The 12,828-nt window shown below is 40.7% G+C and overlaps 1 protein-coding gene across 7 annotated transcripts in view; it reads right to left on the reverse strand.

Annotated features, from left to right (window-relative positions):
• SHLD2 (shieldin complex subunit 2) overlaps positions 1-12,828 on the reverse strand; it is a 52,758-nt gene that overhangs the window by 22,853 nt on the left and 17,077 nt on the right. For 5 of the 7 annotated variants that reach the window (XM_039343375.1, XM_039343377.1, XM_039343376.1 and 2 more), the window contains exons 3-5: positions 4,758-7,075; positions 3,185-3,292; positions 1,266-1,460 (exon numbers count right to left, since the gene is read on the reverse strand). In XM_039343375.1, coding sequence (XP_039199309.1) covers positions 1,266-1,460; positions 3,185-3,292; positions 4,758-6,285 — 1,831 coding nt within the window. In that variant the 5' untranslated portion in view covers positions 6,286-7,075. The remainder of the gene's footprint in view (positions 1-1,265; positions 1,461-3,184; positions 3,293-4,757; positions 7,076-12,828) is intronic. The other 2 variants (XM_039343378.1, XM_039343379.1) reach the window with 2 other exon arrangements.

The following is a 12,828-nucleotide window of genomic DNA, read 5'->3' on the forward strand; positions in this document are numbered from 1 at the left end:
GGAAGTTAATTATTAATGTTAATAAAGGATGTCACTAGTCACAAATTCCTTCGTATCACTAGTATCACTTCAATCCTCAGCAAAGGATGTTGTCAAATCAGATGAACCACTCAAGAATCTAAGCTTGTTTGGCCAAGACGGAAACATCAGCTGCTCTCAAATCAACTCCTGACCTTCTTATCAACAAGAGTTCAGATGCAGGCTACTCTGCTATTATTCCTCTTCTTCTCCTTGAGATAGACCTGGAAAGGATATTTGCGTGCTTAACAGGAAGATGGGACAATCTCCCTCACAAAGAGCTGGACCCCAGATGCTCGGTTGGTATTTTTCTCAGAGAAGGCATTCAGGAAAAAAAAAAGAAATTACATCACATCTCTAACGCAGGGCTTTTCAACCTTTTCACCCATTGTACCACTTTTAGGATATGGCAACATCAGAGGACCACCAGTCCTCGGTCAAAAACTTGATGACCAAAATAAAAAAAAGGAAAAAGTGATAAAGTACAGGTTGTCCTCGACTTACAACAGTTCACTTAGTGACTATTCAAAGTTACAACGGCCCCGGAACAAGTGCCTCCCAAGCCACAGCCAAACAAGACACCTGCCTGCCCGCCCGGCCACACTCTTCCTCCTGTCTGAGGTTTTCATTGTTGTGAGCATTTCTGTTGAGGATTGGCAGTGGGGGGGGGGGGGGGGGGTGTTTGGTTTTTATCCCCCCCCCCCCGTCTGCTGGGTGGTTGCAGCAGGTTTTGGTCACTTCAAATGACCCTGGGACACTGTGACCATCATAAATATGAATCAGTTGCCAAGCATCTGAACATAAATCACAAGACCCTGGAGAGGCTGCAACATTCCAGCTGATTAGCGCCTCTTCTGGGCTCAGCAGAAGCGCCAGGATCAGCGCCGAGCTCCAGCTGGATCCTGGTGCTGATCCTGGCGCTTCCACTGAGCCCTGACAGACCCGAAGAAGCGCCAATCAGCCAGAAAGCAGCACTGATCCTGGTGCTTCCGCTGAATTCTGACAGCCCTGCAACTCCAGCCGTCTCTCGCTCAGGCTTGTGCGGTGCTGCCACTGGTTCAGTTCATTCCCCTCCCCCGTTACCATTTTTCTAGGATGGTCGCATACCACCTGCCAGATGCCAATGTACCACAGGTGGTACCCGTACCACTGGTTGAAAAGCCCTGCTCTAATGCATCTTTCCACTGCCATGCCACACACCAAATTTGGGGGCTTCGAGAAGTTCTAGGATGAGAGACTCAACTCACCCGTCAGCACTGTGACGTTGACGATTCTCAACACTGCATGCACCAAAGTATCTGGTTTCAGCTGATTTAGAAGCACGTGGGGAACCTGGTCCAGACTCTGCCTTTGCCTTGGAGGGACAGTTTGAAGAGGGGCGTGCTTTGCAGAAACATAGGTCAGCAAATCCTGGAGATGACGACTGTCTACTATATGTGAGACTTGGAAAATAAAAGAGGTTATAATTGATCTCACCTTTGGCTACGGAAGTTGCCTATTTCTTCCGTGGGCGGTGCTACCCCCAAATATTACTAGTGTCAACGCTGCTAACATTACTAGTGTCAACGCTGCTGTTCTTGCTTTGACAACATATGGAGATGCAGCCTTATTCTTCCTTATGGTTTACTTTTAGAATGAGATGATACTGGGGGAGGAGGAGGAATGTGATGGGAGTTGATTAGACATAACAATTTTGTGAATTCAGGGCTTTTGAAAGAAGAGATGATAAGAAATGGCAGGTTGAAGAACTGGAGAGAAAGCCTGCATTTCAAACTAATTGGAGAATGTGATTTATGACCATTAATTAGAGGAGGGAATTGTGCTTTGATACTGTGTGCTCAGGGGAGGAGAATTCAGATTTTGGCTTCAACTATGGTAGTGCCAAAGCTATACTACTCCAATAAAGATTCTTTAAGGTAAACAATGCCTCAAAGTTCTTTGAAGAGTTTCATCTGTCGGAACCATAGCAACTAGCAAAGTAGAACTTAGCCCTATTTCTCTGATACCATTTTATTAAACAGAGATAACAGATATTATTTTAAGCAGCACGATCAGCAAGGGAATACCGTCTATTTTCCTGCTTGAGCAGAGGACTGAAGGCCTTCAAGGTCCCTTCCAACTCTTGTTGTTCTGTTATTCTGCTCTGAACTTGATATCAATGTCAGCTTAGGACTTCCTCTACTGTTGAGTCCTTGAAGAACTAGATTTCAACGCCTTATCCTTTCTGTCTGCGTTTTCTGATCTTTCAGCCTGTAATTTTGATCGTGAAACCTCTCATTATTACTGAATTTGAAGGGATCCGAGTACATCGGTCGTGTTTTAGTAGCCGTTTTCAGAAGACCACCCCCGTATTCAAGAAAGAGTACAGAGAAGAGCAACAAAGATGATTAAGGGACTGGAGGCTGAAACATATAAGGAACGGCTGCTGGAATTGGAAATGTCTAGTTTAATGAAGAGAAGGACGAGGGGGGACATGATAGCAGTCTTCCAATATCTCAGGGGCTGCCCCAAAGAAGAGGGAGTCAAGCTCTCCTCCAAAGCGCCCGAAGACAGGACAAGAAGCAACGGATGGAAACTCATCAAGGAGAGAAGCAACCTAGAACTAAGGAGAAACTTCCTGACAGTTAGAACAATTAACCAGTGGAACAACTTGCCTCCAGAAGCGGTGAATCTTCCAACACTGGAAGTTTTTAAGAAGAGTCTAGACAGCCATTTGTCTGAAATGGTATAGGGTTTCCTGCCTGAGCAGGGGTTTGGACTAGATGACCTCCAAGGTCCTTTCCAATTTTATTATTATTATTATTGTTGTTGTTGTTGTTGTCATCACAAAAGGGGATCACTGGGACCCTGCAACCATCATAGATATGAACCGGTTGTCAAGTGTCTGATTTTTGATCACGTGACTCTGGGGATGCTGCAAAGATCATAAAGTGTGAAAAATGGTCGTAAGTCATTTTTTTTTCAGCGCTGTTGGAACTTCTAGCAGTCACTAAACAAATGGTTATAAGGCAAGGACTATCCATATGTCGTTTAATAGACTTGGGAAAATATATTTCTACTAGTAAACGCTGCGAGAAATTAGTGGCTTGACGAACACGGGAGTATAAATTATAGTGACCTTATCCTTGAGACAAGATCCCTCTGCGTGGCGTTGGTCCATCCTCACCTTCCTTCCGATCAACAGCTGAACAGCTTCCAAGGTTGACCAGCTTGGTGGTAAAGGTTGACTGTAGCGTCATTTCTCCAACCCAACGGTTCTCACGGACAACGACATCTGCGAGGAAAAAAACAAAAGGAGATCAATCAATGGAAAGGGCTTCCCGCTCACATCAATAGGTTAAAAGAGTCCCAAGCAAAACCCCAGCCTAATAATTCATCCGGTCAGTTCGAACGGGCCAATCCTCAGGTGTTACGTCCGTTGTGGGAAAGGAGCTGATAACGGGGTCCGTTCCCATGCTTGTGAAGACGTGGTTGGGTCTTTGCGCCTTCCCTTCCGAAACGAGAGTTAAGCCAGATGGCTGGAGGCACGTTCCTTTCTCAACTCAAGGTAACATCAAGGGAGAGACAGTTCAAAGAGTAAATATGTAGGAGTAGCGGAAAGGATACATTGTAAAGAAAGAAACAAAGAGACAGCCCGCAGCGTATGAATTGTTTTGTTTTTTTTCGTAAACTAAAACCTCAGTATTCAGGTTAAATTGCCGTGTTGGCACTTTGTGATAAATAAGTGGGTTTGGGGTTGCAGTTTGGACACTTGGTCTCTAAAAGGTTCGCCATCGCTGAAATAGACCCATTCCATGTACATTTCTGTTGACTTTCAGTTGCTCTCTAGATTCTAGTTAGTTTTAAGACCTCTTCGGTAAGTGCAGATTTTTTTTAAAAAAGTAGCAAATAAAAATATTCTGAGAACTGTTGACGGACAGCGGGGAATGAAATAGTTACATGCCCAAAAACTAAATGGCACCACAAAGAGCCTGGGGCAGCTTCTGCGGAAGAAAAAACATTACAATGTAATTCCACCTACGTTTCGTGGATTTCCATATAGCTATGGGCGTATATCTCATTTTGTTCCCCAAGTTCTGTGCTGTTCTGGGTATAATTTTATTTTCCACTGTTTTTAAAACCTGCGCTTACGGAAGAGGTCTCAAAAATATAGAGATATTAGCAGGCATCTTGAAAGTCAACAGAAACATACCTGGAATGGGTCTGTTTGTATGATCTCAGTTCTGCACATAATCAGCTCCCCATCAATGCAACAATAGTGAAGGACACCATTTTCCAGGGGCTGGATAATCCCATCTTCTAAATATATTGACATGGTTGTATCTGACCTCACAATGCTACGGTACCACGAAAGAGCAATGTCAACCAAAACATTTCAAGCCCATGTTTAAAAGATTATGGCTTGGGTTTTTTTTAAACAGCATAAATCCTGAAGTTGAAACTCAAGTACTTTGGCCACCTAATGAGAAGGAAGGACTCACTGGAGAAGAGCCTAATGCTGAGAAAGATGGAGGGCAATAGAAGAAAGGGACGACAGAGAAGGAGGTGGCTAGATGGAGTCACTGAAGCAGCAGGTGTGAGCTTAAATGGACTCCAGAAGATAGTAGAGGACAGGAAGGCCTGGAGGAACGTGGTCCATGGGGTCGCGATGGGTCGGTCATGACTTCGCAACTAACAACAATAAAGCATATTTAAATATCCCTCTTACAGATGGAAATGTAACTGCTGTACGGACTCACCTGTGCACAGTACGATGTCTCCAGGAAAGACCGTAAGTGATAAAAAGGCAGCAGCTCTCCACAACACAATCTTCTGTCGCACTTCTGATTGATCAGCAACCACAATTGTGGCTAAAGGGACTTTGGAGGATGAATTACTTCCTGTCTTGATTTCTTTGATATGACAAGGATGTAGCACTACAACCAAGACAGAGTACTTCCGGCTTTTCTCAACACAATCCTTAAGCAATGACAGCTGCTTCTGAGCTCTCCCAATTCCTGGGAACCACATTTTTCCGGCTTTTTTAACCAGGCGAACAGGAGAACATGCTAATTTGATTCTTTTGGGGAGCTGCTGATACCCAAAGGTAAAGCGAGAGGTAGTCACCTGATCTTCAGATACTTGAGATCTTTCAGCGTGGTGATCTTCTGGAGAATGTAGCGGTCTTTTCTGTTGGGATTTAAGGTCCTGTCCTTCATTATTAAGAGGTGAAGATAGAGGACAACTTCCTTTGAAATCTGGGGGATCTTGACTTGAGTTATCTGAATCAAAGAGTTCAATTGAACAATCAGAGTTGGCTTCACAGTTTATGTCAACTTTCTTAGCAGCCATATCACCATCTTCATTTAATTTAACTAGAGGTTCTCCATCTGTTCCGTCTTCCCTGCAAGGGTGGGCCAATTCTACTCCTTCCCCTGCTATAGACTTATTTTGCATTTCATTCTGTTCTACAACATACTGTCCTGAACAGAGAGCGACTTGGCTTAAAGTCAGAACACTGAGGAATTCATTGTCTGTTGTTATGTCAAGATTTGAAGGTGCAACTAGAAGGCTTCCAGGTTTTGATTCATCGGCTTTTTGTGAACATCTTTTCAGATACTGCTTTAGGAATAGATTTTCACCCTGAGGTGCATCTAGCAGGCTTCCAGGTTTTGATTCATCGGCTTTTTGTGAACATCTTTTCAGATACTGTTTCAGGAATAGATTTTCACCTTGAGGTTCACACTGAAGACCAGATGGATTGTGATTATCTACCACACATTTTTTTAAGTCCTTCGCCTCAAACACCGAGGGAGAAGTATCAAGATGTTTACGTATCATGTAACTAGCACTTCCTTCGATAGAATCCTTTTTGCTTTGTTGAGACACAGGATGCTTTTTCTGGTTCCCTCTGCTAATATCGCAACCGGCAGAACTAGGGTCAGGTGACTCACACAGGACCTTCTTTTTATTGCCAAAGGATTTGACACATCCAACAGATGTTGCGCAATCGGTCATAAAAGCATCAGCTGAGCCACCTCTTTTCCCAAAGTTTACTGGGAAGTGATCTTTGGAATTGACAACCAAAACGGCATCATCTGCGGTCTCATGGCCAAGAGACCTGAAGTCTGTGCTACAAAGGTTAAAAGTGTCATTGGTAAATGAAAGGTGTAATTCTCTCCATGGCTTCTCATTAGCCAAAGAACCATTCTCTTCTTTAATGTTCCTTGGAGCACTTGAAAGAAGGGGTGCACCAAAGAACATGTGAATTTGAGGCTTTCTAGACATTTTGCTTTCCTTGCGGGTTTTTGATTATGGGGAAAATGTATTGTGTAATGTACACAAGTACTTCATTTTATAAATGGTGCCTAAAACACAATCTTTATTCATTTATAGCTTTTCAGACAATTCATTTGAGGATTGTGGTGCTAATCTATCATAAAATATTCAAGGAACCCATTCCATCCATGGAGTTTTGGGAAACGCACAATCTTAAATGTTCATAAAAATACTCAAAATCGATTTCATCAAGGGATTAAAAACACTGAATTTATACTCCTCTTGGAGTTCACATTCTCTGTATTTAAAAATTAATTAAAATTAAAAATTAATTTTATGTTATACTTTACATTTAAAAAATCTGAAGAGCACCACAGAGTTCAATGGTCATTTTACCTTTTTATCCAATTTACTGTCAAAAACTCCTCCTAAAACATCGACCTCTATCGGTATCGACCAAGAAAAAAGTGACATTATTCAAACGTATACACAATGATACATCGAAACTTTGTTGTTTTTAAAAATGGCAAAATATTCATTGTTCATTGTTGTTCAATACTGTAACAAGAAAAAGTCAGAGATGAAAATTTTCAAATTAGATTTCTCCGTTGAAATGATTTAGACCATTTTTCACCTTGCTGGAATCTTCAAGCTTTGCGTTGTGTTACAAAGTGCCAAAAGTTGATTTTTTTTTTTTTTTTTGCATCAGCAGTTTTGGAATATTATGGCACAATATGTTTTGGTAGAGCTTGGAAGTCATGAATCCAACATCTCTGGTAGAAATCTCTATTGCAAAGAACTGGAAAACATACAAAAAGCCCGTTAACCATTTTAATAACAATTTCCAGTTGCTTTCTAAAGTAGTTCAGTAGCATACAATATAGGCCAAAATGTTGAATGTTGATGCTTATCTGACCATTAGAGGTCACCATGTCCTCAGAAACCACCATGAGTTAATAATGCTTAAATAAAAAAAAACACTTGGGGCACCTGAATAGTAAATGAATATGTTAGTTTAAGATCAAATATTTGCAAAATTAAGAAAGCATGATACAGGATCTTTGGGATGGATAATGAGTTTGCAAACTTTTATTGATTAATGAAATTTATATACAGTGATATATTCAATGACAATTTGTTTTAGAAATGTTTTAATGAGCCTATAACAATATAAATAGATAATGTTAGTTTATTTTTAATTATATAACTTGGATGAAATGTTATATCAGTGAATGAATTGGTTTTAGAAAGATATTGACTTGATTATGTTTTTAAATAAATGGAATTCATTAAACTTAAGTTTAAATATGTGAAGAAATATAGGTTTTTATAGATTAAAATTTTTTTATTGATTAATTCAGTTGATGGTTAGACATAGTAATGAATGAATTCATTTGAAAATGTATTAATTTGATTATAATATTCTATATAAATAGAGAGGGAAATTTTTAAGAAATAATGGGTATATATTTACTATGTTATTGTTTGTTTTTAAAAAATGGATCACCATGTTTCCACGTGGGTTCTTAAGCTGTGTTGGTGTAAAATGGAAAACTAATAAAAATTGTTTTGGAGAAGAAACCTCCATGAGATATCCATGCATATATATTTTTTTTTTACTTAATCCAGTTGCAGAAAATTACGGCATCACCCAACTGTACTGAAGAACTTGATCTTCCGTTTCAAGAGCTAAACACAAAACTATATTTCCAAGGAAAAACACCAAGATATCAATCCTCCTAAGGTAATTTAAATCATCATCATTAGTTCACGCAAAATTTCCTGAACTTTTGGCGATCGGAAACACTTTTTTTTTTTTTTAAATTCTGCTTTGGTAAACAGCTTCTATAAAATATAAAAAGGAAATAATGGGGGGGGGGGAATTCCCAGAAATACCGTAAATGCCGGCGTATAAGGCGACTTCCGCGAGCGCTGAAATCAGCGCCAAAGACGGGGGTCGTCTTATACGCCGAGTCATCTTATACGCCGGAAATACTGGTAGTTTCCGGCGTATAAGACGACGTTCTAGGAATGCGGCCCGGCTATAAAGACGGGGGTCGTCTTATACGCCGGGTCGCCTTGTATGCCGGCATTTACGGTAATGGTATTTTATATTCACACTACACAATAGCATGCAAATAAAAAAAATAGAAAGAAGGAAAAAATATTATTATTATTAGCCCCAAATAAATACGAGGTAGGAGACTTAGAAACTGGGGTCATTTAAAATTTGGAAATGAAAAAAGATTAAACGTTAAATTTAAACATCAATGGGAAATTAGAGTTAAGAAAAACTTACTAAATTATTGTCTAAAAGATGGAAGAATGTCAAATCAATTAAGATATGTATAGGCTGAAGATTATTGATGAATACTGGAAAGGTATTTTCTGTTTCACTGATAGAACAAGAACTGTGTTGGTCCAAATATGAGACAGTAGACATTACGGGGGAAAAAGAGGGAATTAGTTTGTTGTAATACTTTGAGATTTGTATTGATGATATTCAAATGTAATGGAACGACTGTGCTCAGCCGCCACGCTACTTTTCAAATCTGTGAATGTAATGGAAAATAAATAAAAAACATAGGGGAAAAAAAATTGTTTAAGGATTTCCAGCAGGCCTTTCTCAAAACTGCTTTATAGTCATTACATAAACGGAGGCGAAAAAGACGAAGGGAGCAACATTGGGAACTTTCCTTGCGTTGTTTGCGTGGGAAAACGTCAGCTTCAGCTTACGTTACTTCTGTCACCATTTAAGCTTCAGTAAAGTATACGCTTGGCAAAAACAAATGGCCAGAAGTTTTTCTTTGCTAGATGACTGAACGGGACGATTGATGAACATGACCTCTGGGACAAACGTGATCTGGATGATTGAGAATCTCCATAGACATTGGTACCTAGAATATTTGATTACTATATAGGACAGTGATGGCGAACCTTTTAGAGCAGTGGTTCTCAACCTGTGGGTCGGGACCCCATTTGGGGTCGAACGACCATTTTATGGGGGTCGCCAAACAACACAGTCCGCCATTTTCCCCCCCTTTTCCTTAGCTGTGCTACTCCCTTTTATTCTATTGGCTTTTGAAAGCCAATAGAATAGACTCTCTTGAATAGAGTCTAATTCTATTGGCTTTCAAAAGCCAATAGGAATTGTCCAGAAATTGGCCCAGGACTCCAACCCTGTTTTCCAGGATGCTCTCAACGCTTTTGCTAGTGTTGCACTTTTTTAAAGGTAATAATAGTAATAGCAATAGTAATAGTAATAATAATAAAGTTGGAAGGGATCTTGGAGGTCATCTAGTCCATCCCCCTGCTCAGGCAGGAACCCTACACCATTTCAGACAAATGGCTGTCCAATCTCTTCTTAAAAACTTCCAGTGTTGGAGCATTCACCGCTTCTGGAGGCAGGTAGTTCCATTGGTTAATTGTTCTAACTCTCAGGAAGTCTCTCCTTAGTTCTAGGTTGCTTCTCTCCTTGATTAGTTTTGTCCAATCTTGGACAAAATCCTGAAAACTCTGCAACCTCCCTCACTCCCTCTTCTATTGCCTTTTCCACACATTTATTGAGATTATCGTACTGTATCCTGCAAATGAAAATAAAGGTAGTAAGGAAGTAGGGAATGGAAAGAAAGGGAAAAGAAAAGTGTAAGAGAACAGGGAAGGGGAAAAAAAAGGTACTGACTTCCAACCTTTTTCAGCGCATTTCAGTAGAAAATGAAATCACGACAAACATTTGTAGATTAACAAATCCAAATCAACCAAGGATGGAATTAAGACATGAGAATTCAAGGGTCGAACAAAGAAAAATTGAGAAACTCTTTAAGTTCAATGAGGAACAGTTTTAGCTAACCATTTCAATATTTAAATCTTTAAATAAAATCTGTAGAAGTTAAGTGGGTCTGACTGATTTCAAACATGCTTATTCTGTATTATAACTCTGGGAAAATTCCATAAACAGTTGTGTGTCAGTAGTGGCCAAACAGAGGTTAAAGGTTATGCTATGTTTAACAAGAGATGTGATGAAATTTTAGGCACTGACCTACTATCAGCAGGATGGAATTTTGCTATCTGCAGGGAGAGTTCAAAGGTAAAAGAGGAATAACCAAAGGTAAATATTTCAGGCAAAAAAAAAAAAAAAAAGAAAGAAAGAAATTCCAGTCCATCCTCGTTCATACATAAATTTGATTTACTAGTCCAAAGGGGATATTTTATTTTAGATCTGGTAAATGTCTAACGTTCTCACAATTTCAGAATGCTCAGTTGGTATTTATTTATTTATTTGTTGGAACCGTGGGGAAATCTTGAGATTGCACAGCCAAACATGGAAGATTACTCGAAGGACATGTGTCAAGCAAAAAGGCAGCAGAATGAAAATCGTTGGCCTGCCATTCGTCAATTTTTGTTTTTCCTCTGACCTGATCTGCTACTACTTTTAGGTGCTTCCACACTTACGTTGCCCTAGACACGGGAAAAAAATGTGGGCCATATATATGGGTCTGCACCTACAAGGTGGACACCCTCCTGGCTGGTGAAAATCTCCCACTGAACTTATGGAAGATATTTAACATAGAATACCAAGGTTGGAAAAGACCTTGGAGGACATCTAGTCCAACCTCCTGCTCAAACAGGGAACCCTATCCCATTCCAGACAAATGGCTGTCCAATCTCTTCTTAAAACTCTCCAGGGATGGAGCACCCACAACTTCTGGAGGCAAGCAGTTCCACTGGTTAATTGTTCTCACTGTCAGGAAATTTCTCCTTAGTTCTAGGTTGCTTCTCTCCTTGATTAGTTTCCATCCGTTGCTTCTTCTCCTGCCTTCAGGCGCTTTGGAGAATAGATCGACCCCCCACCTTCTCTGTGACAAATCCTCAAGTTCTAGATGACAGTTATCATATCATTCCTAGTCCTCCTAAACTAGACATACCTAGTTATCCAAACCGTTCATTGTACAGGAATGTTTTTGTTTTGAATGGCATTTTTAAAAATATTTTTTATTGTCCAGCGTATAACAACAACAATAATAAAGTTGGAAGGGACCTTGGAGGTCATCTAGTCCAACCCCCTGCTCAGGCAGGTAACCCTATATCATTTCAGGCAAATGGCTGTCCAGTCTCTTCTTAAAAACTTCCAGTGTTGGAGCATTCACCGCTTCTGGAGGCAGGTGGTTCCACTGGTTAATTGTTCTCACTGTCAGGAAGTTTCTCCTTAGTTCTAGCTTGCTTCTCTCCTTGGTCAGTTTCCATCCGTTGCTTCTTGTCCTGCCTTCAGACGCTTTGGAGAATAGCTTGACTACCTCTTCTTTAGGGCAGCCCCTGAGATATTGGAACACTGCTGTCATGTCTCCCCTCGTTCTTCTCTTCGTTAAACTATAGCCAATTCCAGCAGCCGTTCCTTATATGCTTTAGCCTCCAGTCCCTCTTTGTTGCTCTTCTCTGTACTCTTTCTAGAGTCTCAACATCTTTTTTACATCGTGGTGACCAAAACTGGATGCCGTATTCCAAGTGTGGCCTTACCAAGGCCTTGTAAAATGGTATTAATACTTCACGTGATCTTGATTCTATCCCTCTGTTAATGCAGCTTAGCACTGTGTTGGCCTTTTTGGCAGCTGCAGCACACGGCTGGCTCATATTTAAGTGATTGTCCACTAGGACTCCGAGGTCCCTCTCACAGTTGCTACTATTGAGCAAGGTACCCCCTATACTATATCTGTGCATTTGGTTTTTCTTGCCTAAATGTAGAACCTTACTTTTTTCACCACTGAATTTATTACCATTATGGATGATGAATCCTAAGTCATGAACTGAATAGGGCAACTACATGAATTAATTCACCAACTAACTCCCACCCCAGTGCCCAGGGGAACCAAGCCAAGTCTTGAGAGTCTTCTGAAAGACTCAATCAGTGGGAAGGCTGTTCCATAGGACAGGCATGGGGAAAGAAAAGACGTGTCTTCTGAGAGCTGCCAAATAATACTTCTTGACTAACAAAACTCAACTATGCCCACCTTGCCAAATACCGTCAGACTGTTGCTTTGTGTGGAATACTGATTATATTCCAGATAGGATTTATCTCTGACCCTTGTGAAGAAACTGGATGACGGAGTCACAGTGGCAGCTGTTAGTTCTGGTCTTCTACATGAAAAACATCATCCTTTCAAATTTTCCATTCCTAGACTTGAGGGGAAAGGATCAGATACAGCGTCTCGGATTTAGCACACACATTTGTCCCAGGACAGACCATCACTAAGCGGAAAAACAACTTGGAAGAAGGAGAGTACCCAAATCACCTCTATGCAGTTCTCAAACTCCATAATGATCAAAATCAGTACTATGGTTTCTGATTATTCTAAGGCAGGGGTCGCGGCATGCCAGCAACCGGTTTGCACAAACAAGCAAAGCCCCATCCGCGGGACGCAGACAGCACACAAAAGCAGGCCCCCTCCGGTCCGCGGAAAAACCTCGCCCCACAGAACCGGTCCCTGGTGCCCCAAAAGATTGTGGACCTCTGTTCTAAGGCGAAAAACTAAACTTATCGTTAAGCCGACTTCAAAC

Source organism: Crotalus tigris, unplaced genomic scaffold (assembly GCF_016545835.1).
Source record: "Crotalus tigris isolate CLP2741 ecotype Arizona unplaced genomic scaffold, ASM1654583v1 scf7180000017847.2079705, whole genome shotgun sequence".
In the NCBI taxonomy this organism is placed as follows: Eukaryota; Metazoa; Chordata; class Lepidosauria; order Squamata; family Viperidae; genus Crotalus; species Crotalus tigris.